Consider the following 24717-nt stretch of genomic DNA (forward strand, 5'->3'; position numbering starts at 1 on the left):
TGTACCGCATTCGCACTTCATGTTCGAGGGTTCAATCCCAGGCTGCGTCATTTTTTAGTTGTGTGAGTCTTTTTTAGTTAGTGCGGGTCTATTTTTCAAGTTTCAACTTTTAATCGTTTTCCTACAATTTAAGTTTTTGTACCGTAAAAACGGCCTAATGTTAAGTGATTGGAGCGTTCTTCCTACTTCCTTTTAAAGCGTTCACGGTTTCGTCATTTCCCGTGGCTCAGACGTTCTGTTGACCTATATCTACTACATGTTCGTGCGTTCGATCCCCGCTGTGTCTTTTCACACATTCAGTGTTTTTTTTCAGTTAATTCAGTATTTTTTTTTTTGGTTTCAATTCCTTCCCAGTTCATCCAATTCATGCCGTTCGAACTTCATATCATTCCACATATTCACGTGAAGTGCTTTTTTATTTTTCAAGGTTCAACTATTCATCGTTTTCCTACAATTTACGTTTTTTATACTATTCATATTTAAAGAATTTAGCCTTTTCAAACTGTTCTTACTTTCATTTCATCTTTTCATTCCACAGTTGAACTTTTTTCAGTTTTTTAACTTTGTATTATTCGTAGTTCTTCATAGATTCACGTTCAAAAATACTTCATTCCCTATATTTCAAGCTTTCCCAGTGTGGTCTTACACTGCCCCCCAGTGGCCCAGTGGTAGAGTTGTCATCTTCAACATGTCCGTGTCCCGGTTCGGGCAAATCGCGTTTCACGTTTACAGTTCAACTTTCAGCTACAATTTAAGTTTTTGTACCGTAAAAATTGTCTAATGTTAAGTGAATGGTGTTGTTAAGAAGTTTCTGATTATACTTAACGATTTCGTGTTTGAATCGTTCTGTTATTACTATTTACGTCTGGACATGTTTCTCCTGTGGTCATGTGATCTTCCTAGCAACCGCCTAGCAACTAATCACAAGTTGTGTTTCATTCCTGCACTACCAATCAGGACTCTGTTTACACTATCATAGGTTGTTTTGCTCTTTCACCGGTAGTCGGCAGGTATCGTTGTAACGGACAGTCATTTTTTCTGCTTTCAATCATTCTGTGGATTATCTCATTCCTTTCATTATTATTCCGTGCGTCCATGAGAATGTAAGTACAGTTTGAATATGTTGTCCGTTCGTGGTTTTGGATACATGTTTACGTTTGCACTGCTTCACTTTGTCCATTAATGTCTAAGTTGTTATTGCACCTAAGTTTGGTATAAATGCTAAAGGCAAATATACCGTACTTTTCATACTTCACTTTTAGTATTCACGTTAAAGTTTCATCCACAAAATGTGCATGTTTGTCGCATGTTTGCCGTGTGTGCCAATGTGATCTTTCCGCCGTAAGGGAGTGACGTCACCGCCCACTCAAATCTATTCGGCTCCATTAACCCTTTCCTACCTAACGCACATTTTGGAACGATTGGGTTGAATTCATTCTTCCTATCATTGTACGGTATGTTTGCCTGTGTTGTTTATGTTATTCTAAGCTAATATAGAGTCATGTGAGCATATGATGTAACATATTGTACAATGTTAGTTATGTTAGTTATCAATGTTTAGTGAATGTTCTCTGCTCTCCTTTGCAGAGACCACACACCCACAATCAAACATAGAACACACACAGAACACACAAACACAGAAACACACACACACCAACCCAGATAAATAAATAGAACATTATATACAAATAAAGAGTGGCATGAGAGTGTGCATCGTCTTCATGTTCTGGCCGGACAACCTGATAAGATTGAGGATCCTCTGAATCAGTCAAGTACAGTCCTTTCAAGGAGGTCACAAGTTTGGACGCTACTCCGACACCTCCATTACAGGTGTGATTCAAAAACATGCAGGATACAAGCCCTCGAGGACTGGAGTTTGACACCTATAGTTTAGTTACACAAAGTAATCCATTTCCCATGTTGCCATCGGGCGGCCATCTTAGACCACTGAAGACTCCAACTCCTATCTGCCCTCATGGGCGGCCATCTTGGACATTTTATTAGACGTCTCATTACCTCTCACTAGTGCTTCCACCTAGTACAGCATCTGGCTTGGTTAACTCAGCTTGATTCATACGTTTTAGTTTTTTTCAGTTTTTCAACTCTGTATTATTCACATTTCTTCACTGTTTCACATCAATCCACAATCCACCTCATTCAATCCACCTCATTCAAATGATAAGCTCATTAACAGGAGTTTAAAACTCCAGTCCTCGAGGGCTGATATCCTGCATGTTTTTGAATCACGTCATTCACTTAACATTAGGCCTAATGTCACAGATTCACACTATTCCAGTTCAACTTTTCTCAGTTTTTCAACTTTGTAGGATTCATAATTTTTCACAGATTCACATCATTCTCCAGTTCAACTTTTTCAGTTTTTCATTCATCTTCAAATTCCACAGTTCAACTTTTTTACAGTTTTTCAACTTTGTATTCATATTTCTTCACAGATTCACACCATTCAATCGTTCCACATTATCCCACTTTTCAACTCCCAAACCTTCAACGGTTTCACCTTCACACGCAATTTCTTCAGAAATTGCACTTTTTCTAGTTATTATTATTTTTTTTATTCCAACCGTTTTTTAGGTACGTTTCAACTCATTCCCAGTTCATCCAATTCATGCCGTTCAAACTTCATATCATTCTACATATTCATGTTTAGTGCGGGTCTATTTTTCAAGTTTCAACTTTTCATCGTTTTCCTACAATTTAAGTTTTTGTACCGTAAAAATGGCCTAATGTTAAGTGAATGGGCTGGTCTTCGTGCTTTATTTTTAAACTTTAACGTTTTCGATATTTCCTATGTCTCCGTGGCACATGGGATTTGTGTACCGCATTCGCACTTCATGTTGTGGGTTCAATCCCAGGCTGCGTCATTTTTTAGTTGTGTGAGTCTTTTTTAGTTAGTGCGGGTCTATTTTTCAAGTTTCAACTTTTCATCGTTTTCCTACAATTTAAGTTTTTGTACCGTAAAAACGGCCTAATGTTAAGTGATTGGAGCGTTCTTCCTACTTCCTTTTAAAGCGTTCACGGTTTCGTCATTTCCCGTGGCTCAGACGTTCTGTTGACCTATATCTACTACATGTTCGTGCGTTCGATCCCCGCTGTGTCTTTTCACACATTCAGTGTTTTTTTTCAGTTAATTCAGTATTTTTTTTTTTGGTTTCAATTCCTTCCCAGTTCATCCAATTCATGCCGTTCGAACTTCATATCATTCCACATATTCACGTGAAGTGCTTTTTTATTTTTCAAGGTTCAACTATTCATCGTTTTCCTACAATTTACGTTTTTTATACTATTCATATTTAAAGAATTTAGCCTTTTCAAACTGTTCTTACTTTCATTTCATCTTTTCATTCCACAGTTGAACTTTTTTCAGTTTTTTAACTTTGTATTATTCGTAGTTCTTCATAGATTCACGTTCAAAAATACTTCATTCCCTATATTTCAAGCTTTCCCAGTGTGGTCTTACACTGCCCCCCAGTGGCCCAGTGGTAGAGTTGTCATCTTCAACATGTCCGTGTCCCGGTTCGGGCAAATCGCGTTTCACGTTTACAGTTCAACTTTCAGCTACAATTTAAGTTTTTGTACCGTAAAAATTGTCTAATGTTAAGTGAATGGTGTTGTTAAGAAGTTTCTGATTATACTTAACGATTTCGTGTTTGAATCGTTCTGTTATTACTATTTACGTCTGGACATGTTTCTCCTGTGGTCATGTGATCTTCCTAGCAACCGCCTAGCAACTAATCACAAGTTGTGTTTCATTCCTGCACTACCAATCAGGACTCTGTTTACACTATCATAGGTTGTTTTGCTCTTTCACCGGTAGTCGGCAGGTATCGTTGTAACGGACAGTCATTTTTTCTGCTTTCAATCATTCTGTGGATTATCTCATTCCTTTCATTATTATTCCGTGCGTCCATGAGAATGTAAGTACAGTTTGAATATGTTGTCCGTTCGTGGTTTTGGATACATGTTTACGTTTGCACTGCTTCACTTTGTCCATTAATGTCTAAGTTGTTATTGCACCTAAGTTTGGTATAAATGCTAAAGGCAAATATACCGTACTTTTCATACTTCACTTTTAGTATTCACGTTAAAGTTTCATCCACAAAATGTGCATGTTTGTCGCATGTTTGCCGTGTGTGCCAATGTGATCTTTCCGCCGTAAGGGAGTGACGTCACCGCCCACTCAAATCTATTCGGCTCCATTAACCCTTTCCTACCTAACGCACATTTTGGAACGATTGGGTTGAATTCATTCTTCCTATCATTGTACGGTATGTTTGCCTGTGTTGTTTATGTTATTCTAAGCTAATATAGAGTCATGTGAGCATATGATGTAACATATTGTACAATGTTAGTTATGTTAGTTATCAATGTTTAGTGAATGTTCTCTGCTCTCCTTTGCAGAGACCACACACCCACAATCAAACATAGAACACACACAGAACACACAAACACAGAAACACACACACACCAACCCAGATAAATAAATAGAACATTATATACAAATAAAGAGTGGCATGAGAGTGTGCATCGTCTTCATGTTCTGGCCGGACAACCTGATAAGATTGAGGATCCTCTGAATCAGTCAAGTACAGTCCTTTCAAGGAGGTCACAAGTTTGGACGCTACTCCGACACCTCCATTACAGGTGTGATTCAAAAACATGCAGGATACAAGCCCTCGAGGACTGGAGTTTGACACCTATAGTTTAGTTACACAAAGTAATCCATTTCCCATGTTGCCATCGGGCGGCCATCTTAGACCACTGAAGACTCCAACTCCTATCTGCCCTCATGGGCGGCCATCTTGGACATTTTATTAGACGTCTCATTACCTCTCACTAGTGCTTCCACCTAGTACAGCATCTGGCTTGGTTAACTCAGCTTGATTCATACGTTTTAGTTTTTTTCAGTTTTTCAACTCTGTATTATTCACATTTCTTCACTGTTTCACATCAATCCACAATCCACCTCATTCAATCCACCTCATTCAAATGATAAGCTCATTAACAGGAGTTTAAAACTCCAGTCCTCGAGGGCTGATATCCTGCATGTTTTTGAATCACGTCATTCACTTAACATTAGGCCTAATGTCACAGATTCACACTATTCCAGTTCAACTTTTCTCAGTTTTTCAACTTTGTAGGATTCATAATTTTTCACAGATTCACATCATTCTCCAGTTCAACTTTTTCAGTTTTTCATTCATCTTCAAATTCCACAGTTCAACTTTTTTACAGTTTTTCAACTTTGTATTCATATTTCTTCACAGATTCACACCATTCAATCGTTCCACATCATCCCACTTTTCAACTCCCAAACCTTCAACGGTTTCACCTTCACACGCAATTTCTTCAGAAATTGCACTTTTTCTAGTTATTATTATTTTTTTTATTCCAACCGTTTTTTAGGTACGTTTCAACTCATTCCCAGTTCATCCAATTCATGCCGTTCAAACTTCATATCATTCTACATATTCATGTTTAGTGCGGGTCTATTTTTCAAGTTTCAACTTTTCATCGTTTTCCTACAATTTAAGTTTTTGTACCGTAAAAATGGCCTAATGTTAAGTGAATGGGCTGGTCTTCGTGCTTTATTTTTAAACTTTAACGTTTTCGATATTTCCTATGTCTCCGTGGCACATGGGATTTGTGTACCGCATTCGCACTTCATGTTGTGGGTTCAATCCCAGGCTGCGTCATTTTTTAGTTGTGTGAGTCTTTTTTAGTTAGTGCGGGTCTATTTTTCAAGTTTCAACTTTTCATCGTTTTCCTACAATTTAAGTTTTTGTACCGTAAAAACGGCCTAATGTTAAGTGATTGGAGCGTTCTTCCTACTTCTTTTTAAAGCGTTCACGGTTTCGTAATTTCCCGTGGCTCAGACGTTCTGTTGACGTATATCTACTACATGTTCGTGCGTTCGATCCCCGCTGTGTCTTTTCACACATTCAGTGTTTTTTTTCAGTTAATTCAGTATTTTCTTTTGGTTTCAACTCCTTCCCAGTTCATCCAATTCATGCCATTCGAACTTCATATCATTCCACATATTCACGTGAAGTGCTTTTTTATTTTTCAAGGTTCAACTATTCATCGTTTTCCTACAATTTACGTTTTTTATACTATTCATATTTAAAGAATTTAGCCTTTTCAAACTGTTCTTACTTTCATTTCATCTTACTTTTCATTCGACAGATGAACTTTTCTCAGTTTTTTAACTTTGTATTATTCGTAGTTCTTCACAGATTCACGTTCAAACATACTTCATTCTCTTTATTTAAAGCTTTCACAGTGTGGGTTAACATCGCCCCCCCATGGCCCAGTGGTAGAGTTGTCATCTTCAACATGTCCGTGTCCCGGTTCGGGCAAATCGCGTTTCACGTTTACAGTTCAACTTTCAGCTACAATTCAAGTTTTTGTACCGTAAAAATTGTCTAATGTTAAGTGAATGGTGTTGTTAAGAAGTTTCTGATTATACTTAACGATTTCGTGTTTGAATCGTTCTGTTATTACTATTTACGTCTGGACATGTTTCTCCTGTGGTCATGTGATCTTCCTAGCAACCGCCTAGCAACTAATCACAAGTTGTGTTTCATTCCTCCACTACCAATCAGGACTCTGTTTACACTATCATAGGTTGTTTTGCTCTTTCACAGGTCAGTCGGCAGGTATCGTTGTAACGGACAGTCATTTTTTCTGCTTTCAATCATTCTGTGGATTATCTAATTCCTTTCATTATTATTCCGTGCATCCATGAGAATGTAAGTACAGTTTGAATATGTTGTCCGTTCGTGGTTTTGGATACATGTTTACGTTTGAACTGCTTCACTTTGTCCATTAATGTCTAAGTTGTTATTGCACCTAAGTTTGGTATAATTGCTAAAGGCAGATATACCGTACTTTTCATACTTCACTTTTAGTATTCACGTTAAAGTTTCATCCACAAAATGTGCGTATTTGTCGCATGTTTGCCGTGTGTGCCAATGTGATCCTTCCTCCGTAAGGGAGTGACGTCACCGCCCACTCAAATCTATTCGGCTCCATTAACCCTTTCCTACCTAACATGTTAACATGATACATGTTTACGTTTGCACTGCTTCAATTTGTCCATTAATATCTAAGTTGTTATTGCACCTAAGTTTGGTATAATTGCTAAAGGCAGATAACAAGAAACATGCAGGATACAAGCCCTCGAGGACTGGAGTTTGACACCTACAGTTTAGTTACACAAAATAATCCATTTCCCTTGTTGCCATCGGGCGGCCATCTTAGACCACTGAAGACTCCAACTCCAATCTGCCCTCATGGGCGGCCATCTTGGATATTTTATTAGACGTCTCATTACCTCTCACTACTGCTTCCACCTAGTACGGCATCTGGCTTGGTTAACTCAGCTTGATTCATATGTTTTAGTTTTTTTCAGTTTTTCAACTCTGTATTATTCACATTTCTTCACTGTTTCACATCAATCCACAATCCACCTCATTCAATCCACCTCATTCAAATGATAAGCTCATTAGCAGGAGTTTAAAACTCCAGTCCTCGAGGGCTGATATCCTGCATGTTTTTGAATCACATCATTCACTTAACATTAGGCCTAATGTCACAGATTCACATTATTCCAGTTCAACTTTTCTCAGTTTGTTAACTATGTAGGATTCATAATTTTTCACAGATTCAAATCATTCTACAGTTCAACTTTTTTTCAGTTTTTCATTCATCTTCAAATTCCGCGGTTCAACTTTTTTTCAGTTTTTCAACTTTGTATTTATATTTCTTCACAGATTCACACCATTCAATCGTTCCACATCATTCCACTTTTCAACTCCCAAACCTTCAACGGCTTCACCTTCACACGCAATTTCTTCAGAAATTGCACTTTTTCTAGTTATTTTTATTATTCCGACCGTTTTTTAGGTTTGTTTTAACTCTTTCCCAGTTCATCCATTTCATTCCGTTCAAACTTCATATCATTCCACATATTCATGTTTAGTGCTGGTCTATTTTTCAAGTTTCAACTTTTCATCGTTTTCCTACAATTTAAGTTTTTGTACCGTAAAAATGGCCTAATGTTAAGTGATTGGAGCGTTCTTCCTACTTCCTTTTAAAGCGTTCACGGTTTCGTCATTTCCTGTGTCCCTGTGGCTCAGACGTTCTGTTGACGTATTCCCACTTCAAGTTCGTGCGTTCGATCCCCGCTATGTCTTTTCACACATTCAGTGTTTTTTTTTTCAGTTAATTCCATATTTTCTTTTGGTTTCAACTCCTTCTCAGTTCATCCAATTCATGCCGTTCAAACTTCATATCATTCGCGTTTCACGTTTAAAGTTGTTTTTTCTCTTCTGCTTTTACTTCGGATCATCCACATTTTTTTTTTATTATTCAAACATTCGTTTTTTTTTTCAGTTTCCAACTTTGTGTTATTCATATTTTTTCACACATTCACATCATTCCACAGTTCAACTTTGTATATTCATATTTCTTCACATTAACATTATTCCACAGTTCAACTTTCAGCTACAATTTGACACCTCTAGTTTAGTTACACAAAGTACTTCATTTCCCATGATGCCATCGGGCGGCCATCTTTGACCACTGAAGACTCCAACTCCCATCTGCCCTCATGGGCGGCCATCTTGGATATTTTATTAGACGTCTCATTACCTCTTACTACTGCTTCCACCTAGCACAGCATCTGGCTTGGTTAACTCAGCTTGATTCATACGTTCAGTTTTTTTCAGTTTTTCAACTCTGTATTATTCACATTGCTTCACTGTTTCACATCAATCCACAATCCACCTCATTCATCCACCTCATTCAAATGATAAGCTCATTAACAGGAGTTTAAAACTCCAGTCCTCGAGGGCTGGTATCCTGCATGTTTTTGAATCACATCATTCACTTAACATTAGGCCTAATGTCACAGATTCACATTATTCCAGTTCAACTTTTTTCAGTTTTTCATTCATCTTCAAATTCCTCAGTTCAACATTTTATCAGTTTTTCATCTTTGTATTCATATTTCTTCACAGATTCACACCATTCAATCGTTCCACATCATTTCACTTTTCAATTCCAAACCCTTCAACGGTTTCACCTTCACACGCAATTTCTTCAGAAATTGCACATTTTCTAGTTATTACAGCTTTCCCTTTTCACATTTTCAATATTTACCTCATTCATCTCGTTTTAGGGATCCTTCCCATCATTCCAGTAATTAATACATTCCTATATTTTCCCATAATTCCGTATTTTTCATCCTTCAAAAATTCATAATTCATTTCCAATGGGAGGGCTTCCCATTCATTCCCAATGGGAGATTAAACATTTCACATTTTGAGCTTTCCTATTTCATATTCATAACATTTAACTCATACATTTTGCCTTATGACTCATTCCCACTATTGTAACAGTTAATAAGTTTCAATATTTTCCCATAATTCCATATTTTTCTTGTATAACAATTCATAATTCATTCCCAGTGGCGGATTTAACATTTTTTACTTGAAGCTTCTCCACTTCACACTCACATTAATCAGTTAATACATTCCCCAATTTCAATACTACTCATATTCACACCTTCCAGTAATTCATAACTATTTTCATATTTTTACCCATAATTCCTCATTCCCATTTTCCTCACCAAAACTTTGTAACCTTCTATCTTGGCCATTCCTGCTCCGATTTCCACCGTTCCAACTTTAATGGATTCCCCCAAATCCCGGCATTCCAAAGGGGTAGCTTCCCAGTACTTAAGATTTTACCCACAATTCCTCACTCTGTAGTCACAAAGAATCCATTCATTTTCTATGGGGTCATTCATTATGTGAGCATGTGACCTTCTTGGACTACTGTTCAGGTACACGTTGTACTCTACCATGGTACCCCCACCCAGCGGCCATCTTGGATGAACTCTGACCTACACCAAATACTACAGCTCCCATAAACCCCTGTAAGGCAGCCATTTTGGACATTTGACAAGCTCTCGCCCCAGCCCATTCACTTTGAATGGGGAAAAGTGGAAAAAAAATGTTTTTTTGAAAACCCTCACGTGGAAATGAGCGGAACCACCTAACTCATGGACCATCGTTGTGGATTTTTAATGATAACGCCGCGACAATCCGACATTCCGATAAGCGAATAGAGCCGATCTTCCGAAGTTCGATAATGGCCGCCCGCTTAACCTGTATAATAGTAGCTATTTTAGATTACCTCTTGCGTTTTCTCCATTTGCGTTAGACCTATACTGGTCGTTCCAACTTAAGGTGTTTCCCGTAATTGGGTAGATTGCCAAGAACACCCTTGCACCAAACATTTCAAGTTTTTTCCTATTTTTTTTTACCCATAATTCCTCAGTTAATTGTTCGTGCCTAAACTTTGTAACCTTCTGTCTTCGCCATTCTTCATCCGATTCCCACCGTTCCAACTTTATACGATTCCATTCATCCCCGCCAATTCATTGGTGTATTAATTTACCTCTTACCAGAATTTAAAGTTTTCCCACAAATCCACACACTGTACCTTTAATGAACCAATTCATTTTCAATGAGCTCATTCATTGTGTGGGCGTCTGGCCTTCGGTGACTACTGTTTAGGTAGACAAAGTACTCCATTTCCCATGGGGTCGTCAAGCGGCCATCTTGGACACTTGCCCACATACACTGAGACTCCATTTCCCATCAACCCTCAGGGGCGGCCATCTTGGATATCTGATTAGACATCTCATGAGCGCTCAGCCCAACTTCCACCCAGGATGGCGGCCATCTTGGTTTACTCAGGACAAAAAAACAACACACTTCTAATGTTGAACATCCGAACTATTAAATATAATCCCCCAAAATTCAGAATTTGAACTTTAAGTGTACTTTTTTCTCACTTTTTGAAATTTTGTGATATTTTACAAAATACGAAAAATTATTGTTTTTTTCACTTTAATGACTACAGGTGTTTGTCCGATTCAGGCCGATTCAGCGTTTAACCGTTCAGCTTGACCCTGCCTATGACCTCAGAGAGTCATTTATCCATAATGCATCCTTTTTGCATAAGTAATAGCCCCCTAAAACTCTCCATATCTCCATTTGCGTCCGACCTATACTTATCGTTCCAACTTTACGTGTTTCCCATTATGGGTTAGATTGCCAAGAACACCCACGCACCAAAATTTCAAGTTTTTCCCATTTTTTACCCATAATTCCTCAGTTAATTGTTCTTGCCAAAACATTGTAACCTTCTGTCTTCGCCAATCTTCATCCGATTCCGACCGTTCAAACTCTAATTGATTCCATTCATCCCCGCCAATTCATTGATGTATTCATTTACCTCTTACCAGAATTCAAAATTTTCCCACAATTCCACATACTCTACCTTTAATGAACCAATTCATTTTCAATGAGGTCTTTCCTTGTGTGCGCGTTTGGCCTTCGTGGACTACTGTTTAGGGAAACACAGTACTCCATTTCCCACGGGGTCGTCAGGTGGCCATCTTGGAAACTTGACTACATACACTGAGACTCCATTTCACATCAACCCTCAGGGGCGGCCACATCTCATTCAGTTTTTCCCTTCTATCTTTGCCATATCTTCATCCGATTCTGACCCTTCCAATTTTAATCGATTCCCCCGATGCCTGCCATTCCATTTTTACCCACAAATCAAAAATTACCCACAATTCCACTTTTTCAGTTTTTCCCTTATATCTTTGCCATCCTTCATCCAACTCCTACCGTTCCAACTTTAATCGATTCCCCCAATTCCCGCCATTCCATGGTGGTATCCATTTTCTTCTTCCCAGAATTCAAAATGTACCCACAATTCCACTTTTTCAGTTCTTCACTTATATCTTTGCCACTCTTCATCCAATTTTGACCGTTCCAACTTTAATCAATTCCCCAAAGACCCACCACTCCATTTTTACCCACAATTCAAAAATTACCCATAATTCCACTTTTTCAGTTTTTCCCTTCTATCTCTGCCATTCTTCATCCGATTCCCACCGTTCCAACTTTAATCCATTTCCCCGATGCTCGCATTCCAATTTTATCCACAATTCAAAAATTACCCACAATTCCACTTTTTCAGTCTTTCCCTTCTATCTCTGCCATTCTTCATCCGATTGCGACCGTTCCAAGTTTAATCGATTCATCTAATTCCTGCCTTTCCACGGTGTTATCCATTGTCCTCTTTCCAGAATTCAAAAATTACCCACAATTCCACTTTTTCAGTTTATCACTTCTATCTTTGCCATTCTTCATCCGATTCCGACCGTTCCAACTTCAACTGATTCCCCCAATTCCCACCATTCCATGGTGGTATCCATTTTCCTCTTCCCAGAATTCAAAATTTACCCTCAATTCCACTTTTTCAGTCTTTCCCTTCTATCTCTGCCATTCTTCATCCGATTGCGACCGTTCCAAGTTCAATCGATTCATCTAATTCCTGCCTTTTCCATGGTGTTATCCATTGTCCTCTTTCCAGAATTCAAAAATTACCCACAATTCCACTTTTTCAGTTTATCACTTCTATCTTTGCCATTCTTCATCCGATTCTGACCGTTCCAATTTTAATCAATTTCCCCGATGCCCGCCATTCCAATTTTATCCACAATTCAAAAATTACCCACAATTCCACTTTTTCAGTCTTTACTTTCTATCTTTGCCATTCTTCATCCGATTCTGACCGTTCCAACTTTAATCGATTATCCCGATGCCCACCATTCCATTTTTACCCACAATTCAAAATTTACCCACAATTCCACTTTTTCAGTTTTTCCCTTCTATCTTTGCCATTCTTCATCCGATTCCGACCGTTCCAACTTCAACTGATTCCCCCAATTCCCACCATTCCATGGTGGTATCCATTTTCCTCTTCCCAGAATTCAAAATTTACCCACAATTCCACGACTTCAGTTTTTCCCTTCTATCTTTGCCATTCAACACCTTTGCCTTCAGAGGTTACACCTTCACACGCAATTTCTTCAGAAGTTGCAAATATTCTAGTTAAATAATATTGTACAAATTTGACTGATAATTCTCCCAATATGGTCAGAGATAAACTGGCACACATTAAATGCTTTGCACATATAACTTAGAGGCTCACTTGGAAAGTTGTAATTTATTCTCTCGTTTGTCAAATTACTGAAAATACTAATATTTTTCCTTTGGGCTACATTTTTTACATTTTTGTTCATTCTTATTTTATAATGTGAAAGCTGTAGAATTTATAGCTAACTTCAAAGTGGTGGTTTTCCACCTGTTATTTTGGGGGAAAAAGGCATGTTTCTTACAAATCAAAACTTGGTGAATGTAAACAAAAAAACTGAAAAAAGACATTTCTTTTTTCTTAGCAGCCTGAAGTTGTGTGATTATTTTTTGCATATCAAATTGATTGAAGCAGAATTTTTTTTGATTGAATCGAATCAGTTTGATTTGAAAAGCAATTCTTAATTGAATCGGAGACCACAAAATCGGAATCGACTCGTCAGACAATCAAAGATTCATGCTCCCAGTTTTTGGATTTCAAAATATTAATCATCAATTTACTTTTTTATTCAACAAAACTTGACCACTTATATTTTTTTATAACTTCATTCGCCATGTTTGTTTTGATATCGCAGATCAGGTTTTCTCGTTCTTACCCAAGATCTTGTTGTCGTGAGATTTTGTCTGCAGGATCTTGTTCTAGAAAAAAAAAAGCCTTCTAAAAGTGCTATATTCAAGCCCAAAACAACATCAACCCAGCATTTTTTTCATATCAGTGACAAGTGCAGTAAAACACGATCAGGTAACAATGAGTCGGAAAGTAAACAGTGAAATTGAAATTCTTCTGAATATTTAGAAGTGGAACATGTTATGTTGACGTTAAGCGGACTTTTATACCAAAATAGACTAAGTTATATCAGTGGTTGCGATATGGAGAAGATAGGGGTGGACCGTCAGGGCCAGCAAGGCCTTCTCTGCTGGCCTCATATAACCTGGCGTTATCATAACTATAATAAGCTATAATAATTATAAGTCACTTTCATTTTAAATTTGTTTTTACTAAGTGACTATTAGTGACTCAACATTAGATGAACATGGAAGGAGACTTAATAAACAAATATGTATACTTGGACAGACCAATCCATCAGAAGGTCACAGAAGCAACCTACCTTTTTATTTATTTATTTTTATTTTTATTTTTCCCCAAGATGGCGGCGCGTGTAGACGCAGCGGCCACTCGCTCTTCCGACAATGCGTTGTTTTGTACGTCAAACAAGTGTTTGTCTGAAAGTTTTTCCGCTCAGTTTACGGCACGATATGTGTACAGTCGACGTGTCTTCTTACAAATCCGGAGAAGCAACATTTGCCAAGTTTTAAACACGAAACTGGAGAACTCGCAAAAGGGAACTGGGACTGCTACGCCGGCCTGCTAACTCACCGGACTCGCCTGCTACCTCTCCTCCGGAAAGGAGGCGCAGGAAGCGGTGCGCCAGGACGAGGATGCCGGGCAAGCGTGGAGGTATCCGAGCTGGGCTAGAGGCTAACCCAACTCGCTCGGCCATACCATCTATCCTTTTGGCGAACGTTCATTCACTGTACAACAAAATGGACGATATCCGAGTTACTGTTGAGTATTAGTTTTCACTGAAACCTGGCTAAATAGTAACATTCCGGACTCCGCTATACAACTAGAGCAGCTAACATGCTACAGATCCGACAGGGCTCTCGCTGAGGGGGGGAAGTCGCACGGTGGCGGCGTGTGTGTTTACATCCGCGAAGCGTGGTGCTGGGATGCCACTGTAGTCTAAAAACACTGCTCACCTCTGGCGGAATTCGTGATCGTGAAGTGTCGCCCCTTCTACTTGCCAAGGGAGATAAGTTCAATCCTGCTGGTCACTACCTATATCCCCCCAACTAACAACAACAGAAGTGCGGCACTGAATGAACTGCACCAGGCTATCAGTGAACAACAAAAAGCACAACCAGACGGCTTCATCATCCTCGCTGGGGATTTCAACCATGCTGATCTCAAAACTGTTCTCCCGATGTTTCATCAACAAATCCACTTTGCAACAAGAGGACATCATATTTTGGACTGTGTTTACACTCAGCACAAAGGAGCGTACAAAGCCACCCCCCTCCCCCACATCGGTGCCTCTGACCACCTCACTATAATGCTAATGCCTGCATACAGACCAAGAGTGAAAGTCATCAAACCTGCACTGAAAGAAGTAAGGGTGTGTGGCCACAGGAGGCGACCTCAGCCCTACAGGACTGCTTTGAGTCAACAGACTGGGACATTTTTAAGGAAGCAGCCACCTACAACGGCATCACAGATATTGAGGAGTACACAGACACGGTGACCTCCTACATCACCAAATGCGTGGACGACGTGACCCACATCAAGAGGATCACCACACGGGCCAACCAGAAGCCATGGCTAACAGGAGACGTCCACAGGCTGTTGAGGGCCAGAGACAAGGCCTTCAAAGCTGGGGAGAAATCAGCCCTGAGAACAGCGAGAGCCAACCTGTCCCGTGGCATCAGGAAAGCCAAACAAGAATACACAAACAAGATGACTTCTCACTTCAAAGACAGCAAGAATGCACACAGCCTATGGCAGGGCATTCAGGCTATCACAGATTACAAACCTGCACCACAAAGCTGCGAGAGCAACATCACTCTGCTCAACAACCTAAACAGTTTCTTTGCACGCTTTGAGGAACAGAACACCACCCGCCCACAGAAAACACCACCACCTTCACACTACCAGCCTCTGTGCCTGTCTGCTACCAGCATGAGGAGGACACTCTCCGCCAGCAACACCCGGAAAGCAGCAGGTCCAGACAACATCCCTGGCAGGGTGCTGAAAGACTGTGTAGAGGAGCAGGAAGATGTTTTTACAGACATCTTTAACACCTCCTTGAGGCAAGCCATAGTGCCATCAGGCTTAAAAGCTGCCACCATCATACCTGTGCCAAAGAAGTCCTCCCCATTCTGCTTCAACGACTATCGTCCAGTGGCACTGACACCCATCATCATGAAGTGCTTTGACGACTAGTCCTGTCAAACATAAAATCCATCCTTCCCCCTGGACCCGAATAAGTTCGCCTACGAACAAAGCGATCCACAGACGACGCAATCTGCTCTGCCCTCCACCCGGTACTCACCCACCTGGACAAGAAAGACTCATATGTGAGAATGCTGTTCATTGACTTCAGCTCAGAGTTCAACACCATAATACCACAACTCACCTGCCAACTGGACAAACTGGGCATCAGCACCTCACTCTGCAACTGGCTGCTGGATTTCCTCAGCCAGAGGCCTCAGGTGGTGTGTGTCGGCAACAACAACTCAGGCAGGATCACCCTGGGCACGGGGGCCCCACAAGACTGTGTGCTCAGCCCCCTCCTCTTCACCCTACTGACACATGACTGCACAGCAACCCACAGCTCCAACCACCTCAAGAAGTTTGCTGATGACACAACACTGGTGGGCCTCATCTCCAACGGCGACGAGACCCACTACAGCAGTGGTGTCAAACAAATTTTTATTTTGGGCCGCATTGTAGTGATTGTTTCTGTCAGAGGGCCGGAATGACTGTGAATTCAAATACATTTTAAGTGTGTTGATCACACATTTACCAAGATTTGATATCAGAAGCCGGCAAAAAATGTTCAAAAGCGATTTGGAGAATAAGAAAATGTTTGTTTTTCTTCCCCCAAATTTTTAAAAGTTAAAGACAACTTGCAATTTTGGTATTTTAGTCAGAAACCTGAAGTCAAATCAGCATTTCAAGGGCCACAAAGAGTGAGGTGGTGGGCCGGATCTGGCCCCCGGGCCTTGACTTTGACAGCTGTGCACTACAGGAAAGAAGTGGAGCTTCTGACCATATGGTGCAAAGACAACAACCTCCTGCTAAACATCAGCAAGACCAAAGAGATGGTCGTCAGCTTCCAGAGAGGCCGCACCCAACACCCTCCACTGACCATCGATGGTGCTGCAGTGGAGAGGGTGAGCAGCACCAAGTTCCTGGGGGTGCACATCAGCGATGACCTCTCCTGGACCACCAACACTGCATCTCTGGCCAAGAAAGCACAGCGGCATCTCTACTTCCTGCGCAAACGGAACTGGGCAAGTGCCGCGCCACCCATCATGACCACATTCTACAGAGGAACCATCGAAAGCATCCTCACCAGCTGCATCATCGTGTGGGGCGGCAGCTCCACTGATTACAACAGGGAGGCTTACAACGTATCGTGAGGACACCTGAGAGGATTATTGGTGCTCCACTCCCCTCCCTGCAAGACCTGTACACCACCCACCTCAGCCGCAAAGCCGTCACGATTGTCACCGATACAAGCCACCCTGCACACAGTCTGCTCAGCCTCCTGCCCTCCGGAAAGAGGTACAGGAGCCTCTGCTCCCGCACCACCCGGCTCAGTAACAGCTTCATCCACCAGGCCGTGAGACTGCTGAACTCTCCCCCCTTCCCTCCTGTGACACTGCTAAACTCTCTCTCTCTCCCCTCCTCTCTCCCACATTCAACTACCTCAAATGCACACAACTGTAACTACCACAGTCAGAGTTGTCTTGCTTTGTCTCGTACTGTTAGATTGTCTTGTCATATGCTGCTACTTATGTCTTGTCTTGGAGTACTCTTGCCATACCTGGTATTTGTATTTAGTTTTTAGTTTTCGTTATTAGTTTAGCAACACTAGGCAAAGTAGATCTAACATACTGCACATTACATTACTATAGATAAGAATCTAGTTTTTAGGATTGTCTCGTCTTGCACACCTGCACTTTGTTATTGTACATGTAAAACGCAGTGGATGAAGAGAAACACAATTTCAATTCCTTTGTATGTTAAGCACATGTGAAGAAATTGACAATAAACCCTACTTTGACTTTGACTTAACTCAATAGTTGGAAATAAATCACAAATGATTTGATGGGAGTATAGCTGCTGTTCGAAGCAACTTATTTATTTTCTTCATTTTTTTCCTCATAGTTCTAATTTTGTTCAAATAAATGAAGTAAGGAGAAAATTCTATGTTGTATTTTTATTTTTGTGTTGTTTTTGTCATAGTTTACAACTTCATTGAAGAGAGCGAACTTCTTTTGTTCCACATACAGTATACACAAGTGTTAAGAGTCACAGCTGATTGACAGGTATTAAGAGAGCCATGAGGCACTGCATTAGTGCATTTGAAACGACAATAGACTGTTGGAGAAGACAAGTGTTCCCAAGAAAACTTTATTACCTTCATTGCGAAAGTGGCCAATGATGTGAATAATGTGCGATTGTATTTATTGTTTCAGATTAAGCTTCGTGTGTGCTCATTATTTTTGCATTTTCTTTGTAGTTCTGATTGCATTGTTGGATATGTTTACATGTGAAGGCATGTAAAACGACATTAAGTCTAGTTGAGCCTTGATTTGAAACCCAAAGGGAGTAACATAACTATTCTAATAATTCAGTTTTTTTTTCAGTCATCGTTAATATAAATGTCATATGTATATATTTTTTACAATCATTGCCCAAGATATTGTAATACACTTTACACTGTGTGTGCGTGTGTGTATATATATTACATAGTACACACGTATATATATTACAGTGAGCCCCAAGTTACAGCATCCCTGGCTTATGTTTTTTCATGTGGAATACTGACTTTTTTCATACCCTCTTTACTTTGCAACAAAAACAACTGTCATGACTCTAGGGCAGGGGTGTCCAAACTTTTTGCAAAGTGGGCCAGATTTGGTGTGTTAAAAATGTAGGGGGGGCAACCTGGGCAGGCGCTCTGTAAATGTAACAGCAATTAATTTAAATACATTTCAGTGAACCGTTCCATGTTTAACATTTGCTTTTTTATTTTAATTTCAGCTCTCTTAACCATGTGTTTTGGTTAATTTGAAACATGCATATCAAAAATGAATTGACAAAAAATATTGAAATAGAATAATCACTTAACTTCACTTTTTTTAACACTTTAATTCACTTTTTTTGTAACAGTTGAACAGAAATAATTGTACTCTTAGGTGCAAATTACATTTGAAACATAAAAAACATATCTCACCATGGCAGTTTAATATTGATAGAATTTTTAAACACAAAACAGAGAAATGAACAAGTAATCATCATAACAAGTGCAGGGCTCATTTAAAATATGAAATTAGTTACTATAAATGTTGATTGGAGTCTTAAATGATTACTATTCTGGAGCGAAAACTTAAAAAAAAAAAGGTTTCAGGATTATAGTAAATGAAAAATAACTTGTCTGCATGAGTGTGATGGGTGAAACTGAGATCTGGGGTGCAGGACAAAGGCCAGGTGTGGCTCTATGACAGTAGTATGGATGCGCAAAATGTCTTGTAAGTGAGAGTCTGATAGCCGTGTCCTCACATGGCTCTTATTTAAGTTCATAACTGAAAATGTCTTATCACACAAATACGTCAAAGTAAACAAGCTTAGCATTTTCTTACCAAATGCTCAAATCTCTCGGAAACTTGTCCTTCTCCAGCTGTCAGTAAACGTTGGCGATATAAAGCTGCTGGTGCTGACCGCAGCTCACTGCGCCATACTGCAGCTCAACTTTCCTCCTTTTGTTGATTGTTGCCATTTTAGAAAGATAGAAGCTCATACAGTCAATTACTCATATACTAATTTGCTGTTCCTAATTGAGCCTATAGATGGCAGCAATTAGCATATGCAGGTAACAGCGCTGCTGCCCAATGTATTAATTCTCCATGCAGGCCACATGTTATTGATTTTATGACAGAGGGTGTGGGCCAGATGGAAATTGACCACGGGCTGCATTTGGCCCCCGGGCCTGACTTTGGGCATGTCTGCTCTAGGGGGTTGGCTGTATTTGTGTTGCTTTATCTCCACATGGAGGCGTTTTTAGGTAATTGCACTTATTTTCTGTTGCCTGTCATACTGGATCCATGCAACACGTCACTACAATGCTGGTCTGCTATTGGTTGGCCTCTCCTCATTGAGGTGGTGGTCTGCTATTGGTCAGCGTCTCCTCACAGAAATGCAGGTCTTCTATTGGTCGGCCTTATGCGTTTCAAAATGGTGGAAATGGTAAAGCTTTGTTCTATCGTGATTGGTTACAAACCCCTATTTATAGTGAATTTCACTGCTTAATTCAAACTTGAATGGGTTAGCCATGGGTCCCAAGATTGCTCGTGACGTTAAAGAGAGAAGTAAGAAAATGGTTTATATGGAAACAAAGGTATAGATAATCAAGAAATACGAAGCTAGCCTAGCCTAGGCTACCCTTACTAGGGAATACGGGCATAACAAGTGCCACTCAAAGGTGAATAAATCCTTCCTATATACAGTCGGCCCCCGGTTTACGAACACCCTGTTTTACGAACACTTCGGCTTACGAGCGTGGACCACGAAGATTTTTGTCCCCCGCTTGCAAACAAACCGTTCGTCTTACGAACAATTCAACATGCCTGCCATTGTGTAAGCAAATATATTTTCGCTTGGCTGCGTCAACAAAGTCAGCAGTTGACGCTTGTGACAGTGACGTGAACGCTATTGCTCTTACAACGTCACAGTCACTGTCTCAGTCACGGTGTCAGTCACGTGACTGAGACAGTGACTAACCCCATATTGGATGGATGCCAATATGCTATTGGTCGATTAAGGTCACCCGGTCTCACTCACGGAGAAGCTATTGGCCGGCGTCACGTCAATCACAGAAATGCGGATATGCTATTGGCCGAACGCCTTTATCTAGCTTGATGGCACATCTGGTCGGGATGGAAGGAAGGAGAGAAAATGAGTGAAACGGAAGGAAGGAATGTTGTGAAGACTTTGCAAACTTTATCTGTTAGACATAGCTTCTAAAATTGCTAGTAGCGGTAAAGGAAGAAGTAAGAGCAGGGGTGGGCAACTCCAGCCCTCGAGGGCCGGTGTCCTGCATGTTTTCCAGTTTTCTCTCCCTAACACACCTGATTTAAACCATTAGCTCATCAACAAGCTCTGCTGGAGCTTGAGAATAATCCTAATCATTTGATTCAGGTGTGTTTGAGAGAGAAAACAGGAAAACATGCAGGACACCAGCCCCCGAGGCCTGGAGTTGCCCACCCCTGAGTAAGAGGATGATGTTTTAGCATCTATGTGACTGACACCGTGACTGAAACAGTGACTGTGACATTGTAAGAGCAATAGCAAATCAATGTAATTGTGTCAACTTTGCGGGTTGGTCTCTGCTCCCCTCCGTCTCCACCCAGCTCAAGTTACATTGCTCCAAAGGTAAATGTCATTTTTCCTTGGTATATGTTATTTAATTTAACTGTACAGTAGAATGTTACTCATTTTTAATATGTGTGTAAAGTCATGATATTTTTGCCTAAAGTTTTTGCACGCATTCATGAATTAACATAGGTTTGGATTGCCTGTTATACGAGCAGTTGGAGGTACGAGCGTAGCCGCTGAACGGATTAAGTTCGTAACCCGGGGGCCCACTGTGTGTGTATATATATAATATATATTATCTATGATGCTTTCTGATAGTATACATGTATATTATATATACATAGCACTAACTAGACTTCTTTGGTAACAATTTTCATATGTATGCACAATTTTACCTGGCGTTCTATTATTTCTTTTTCATAAGGCATTCAATTCCTCAAAATGGTCAGTCAATCATTTTGATTTTCTTAAGTAAATTACTGCAGGCCAAGTGAAGTTGACAACAGTAAAAAGCGTATGTTCCAAAAGTCTTCTAAGTATGTGATTTCAAACCAGAAAATATTTGCACAGTATATAATACAAGTCATTATACATAATATATATACATAAACATAAAGGTTTAAACAGCCCTAAGAAAAGTGCACTCTTCTGTTTTTCTTACAGGTTTCCAGGTGTACCACAGGGCCTGCAAGAAGAAAATGGTATCCAGTACAGATATGAAGTGTATGAGAGCATTGCCCATTGATACCAATTATGCAGTAAATGGATTGCTGAGAAATTAGATTTTTTGGAGTACTGTATTTTTTCACAAATGGTATGTTGTAAAGCACAGGTGTCAAACTCCAGTCCTCGAGGGCCAGTGTCCTGCATGTTTTTTAACCCTCTCTTTCCAACACACCTGATTCAAATAAGGATAGTTTTCAAGTTTGCTAATGAGCTAATCATTTGAAACAGGTGTGTTTGGGTGAGACAACCTGAAACGGGCAGGATATCGGCCCTCTAGGACTGGTGTTTAACACCTTTTTTTGTTAAGGGTCTGTATCATGCTATTCTAAATTTTCCACAGTGAATTATAGGTATAGCTGTGTTTTTGGTGAGGAAATAGAATATTAACAAGTTCAAGTTCATTTTTTTCTTTTTTATATATGAGGAGAACGGAGGAGACCACAAGAATGCTTTTGCTACGTTCTGAGGAGCTTCTCCGGACCCCCTTCTTTTTTTAGCTAAGGAGATCCCTAGGTACAAAAGATGTTACTGCCCTAGAGGATTGGGGAGACATTTGGCAGCAATGTAAACAATTGGTTTACGATGGTGAGGAATGCAGTTTATCTCCTTTACCCCAGGATGCGCAAAAAAAAAAAAAAAAAAAAGGTCACGGGCCTGTCTCCATCCCGCAGCTGCCGGAGATGCGTCATTTCCTCTTCTTCACAACCAACAGTATCAGAAATCATTCATCCTAATCTACCGACATACTGATCACGTAATAAACATACTAACTGATTGCATAAAAAGCATACCAAGTGATTGCATAACAAATATGGGATTAATTGTCCACTGGAATATGATCAAAGAACGTATTTGTCCAACACTAATAAGTCACATGTCCATCTGCGCTTGTGCAGAAGCCTGCAACTGTTGTTGCGAATACCCAAGCCCCTGGCTGGGTGAAGGAAGATTTCATACTGCCTGGCAACACAAGTTAGCTGAATTCTTATTGGTTAAAAACTCCAACTTAAAACTACAACACTAGCAGGAGCATAACCAAATGGATATAACAAGACACAAAAAGAACAGAATATGGAGAATAATTTTATACATTAAATAAATATATATTTATTTAGTAAAAATACATTTAAAACGATAGACTTTTATTATAGTTATTATAATTAATATAGTTTATTATAGTTATGATAATGATGTCACCGTATGTTAGGCCAGCAGAGAAGGCCTTGCTGGCCCTGACGCCCCACCACTGGATTATACATTTGTCACAATCAATATAACTGCTTGCAATGAAGAAATGCTTTGTTGTGAGAAGGTTGCCGCGACAGGTTTGGCCATGCTCAAACCGCAGACAGATGTTACTTCACTTATGATTAAAAAGATTTGCAGAATGTCTTGCTCCATGAAATGTTGTGCCATACATGTACTAATCTTCCACCTACACATGTAGACACATACCTAGATGAACAAATACACTGGGTTCCAGCCCTGCTCCCCTCAGCTGCACTTTTGCCCGTTTAGGGTTGGAACCTTCATGTAACCGAGGCACCTCTGAACCAAATAAAAAGAGAGGGTTTGGAGAGATGTCAGAGAAATCTCTAAAAGAAGACTAGGACAAGCCTTTTTTGGTCCAATACATGTATATACACATCACAAACCATATCAACATCCTATGTCTAAAATATTTTCTGTAGGTGCATCTTGAATGTTTCAGACAGTTGTTGAATCGCTGTCAGAGTCAGGGTCAGAGACAACAGGTTGATAGTCAGTCATGGCCACGGTCACTTGCGCTGCTAACCCCAACAGCATCCATGATTGTCTGTTTTGGATGGTTATAAGTTAAGTAGCATGTAGTTGTGAGGCTGTGTGCGTAAAAGGTGCCTCCGTGATATCAGTCAACGTGTATATTTTATGATTGAACTAATTGAGAAACTCGGGGTGTTTGTACACTGGAAATAGAGCACCAATTATGGCAAATGCGAACCTGCTGCATTTGCTTCGTCAATCAATTTGTCCTTGTCAGTAATGCTCCAGGGCATGCCAATCTGCATCAAAAATAGACTGAAGTTTGTCTGGTGATTGGGACTGGTGGTTTGCGTTTGGACCTATGGATGGAGTTCTCAACACTGGAACAAACGTAGTGTTTATCACTGTTCCCGTGATGTCCGTCAGGAGCTGGAGGTTGCCCATGACGCTGGTGGGCAAACGCTGTCTGTTTGAGGTAGGCGTTGTTGGTCGTCCAGACATAAGGGCGCCGCCCAGCACCAAACAGCATGCTGCTCCGGGGAATGCTGGCGGACAGGCCATTCTCCTGAGAGGGAAGTGTTTACCACAAAAACCCTTTCTCCCACTGTGGTCTTTCGTTGGTGTACCGTCCGTGCACTTGGGGGTGCTGATCCTCACTTCTAGGGACTGGCGTCGCTAGGTCCGTCAACAGGGGGTCGAAGGATCTTGCATTTCGACTGGTGGATCCACCGGTTGCGTCCTTCATCTTTCACTGCAGTTGGTGTTGCTGCGATCATCTGGAATGGGCCATCCCAGCGTTCACTGTCCCAACGAGGTCGTCAGCACCTTGAGGAATACATGGCCGGATTTTCTGTGGGATAGAACACACTGGCCAGTCATTGTGCTTATGCATCACCCTTGTGCCAAACAGTCTTTTCATGTGAACTGGAAAAGAAAATCCTGGCTGGTCATGGGTTAGGTCTGCTAGTCCATATGGTCCTCCATATACTATTTCAAATGGTGATAAAGTTTTTTCTTCAGCGGAACAATTCTCATTCC

At 40.3% G+C, this 24717-nt stretch overlaps 1 protein-coding gene across 7 annotated transcripts in view; it reads left to right on the plus strand.

The window, feature by feature from the left end:
• dhfr (dihydrofolate reductase) overlaps window positions 1–24717 on the plus strand; it is a 104755-nt gene that overhangs the window by 67526 nt on the left and 12512 nt on the right. For 6 of the 7 annotated variants that reach the window (XM_088411598.1, XM_088411590.1, XM_088411623.1 and 3 more), the window contains exon 6: window positions 21874–21933. In XM_088411598.1, coding sequence (XP_088267724.1) covers window positions 21874–21933 — 60 coding nt within the window. Of the gene's footprint in view, window positions 1–21873; window positions 22522–24717 lie in introns of all 7 variants that reach the window. The other variant, XM_088411641.1, reaches the window with a different exon arrangement.

The sequence above is a fragment of the Hippichthys cyanospilos genome, chromosome 1 (genome assembly GCF_059441005.1).
Source record: "Hippichthys cyanospilos isolate Australia breed blue-spotted pipefish chromosome 1, RoL_Hcya_1.0, whole genome shotgun sequence".
In the NCBI taxonomy this organism is placed as follows: Eukaryota; Metazoa; Chordata; class Actinopteri; order Syngnathiformes; family Syngnathidae; genus Hippichthys; species Hippichthys cyanospilos.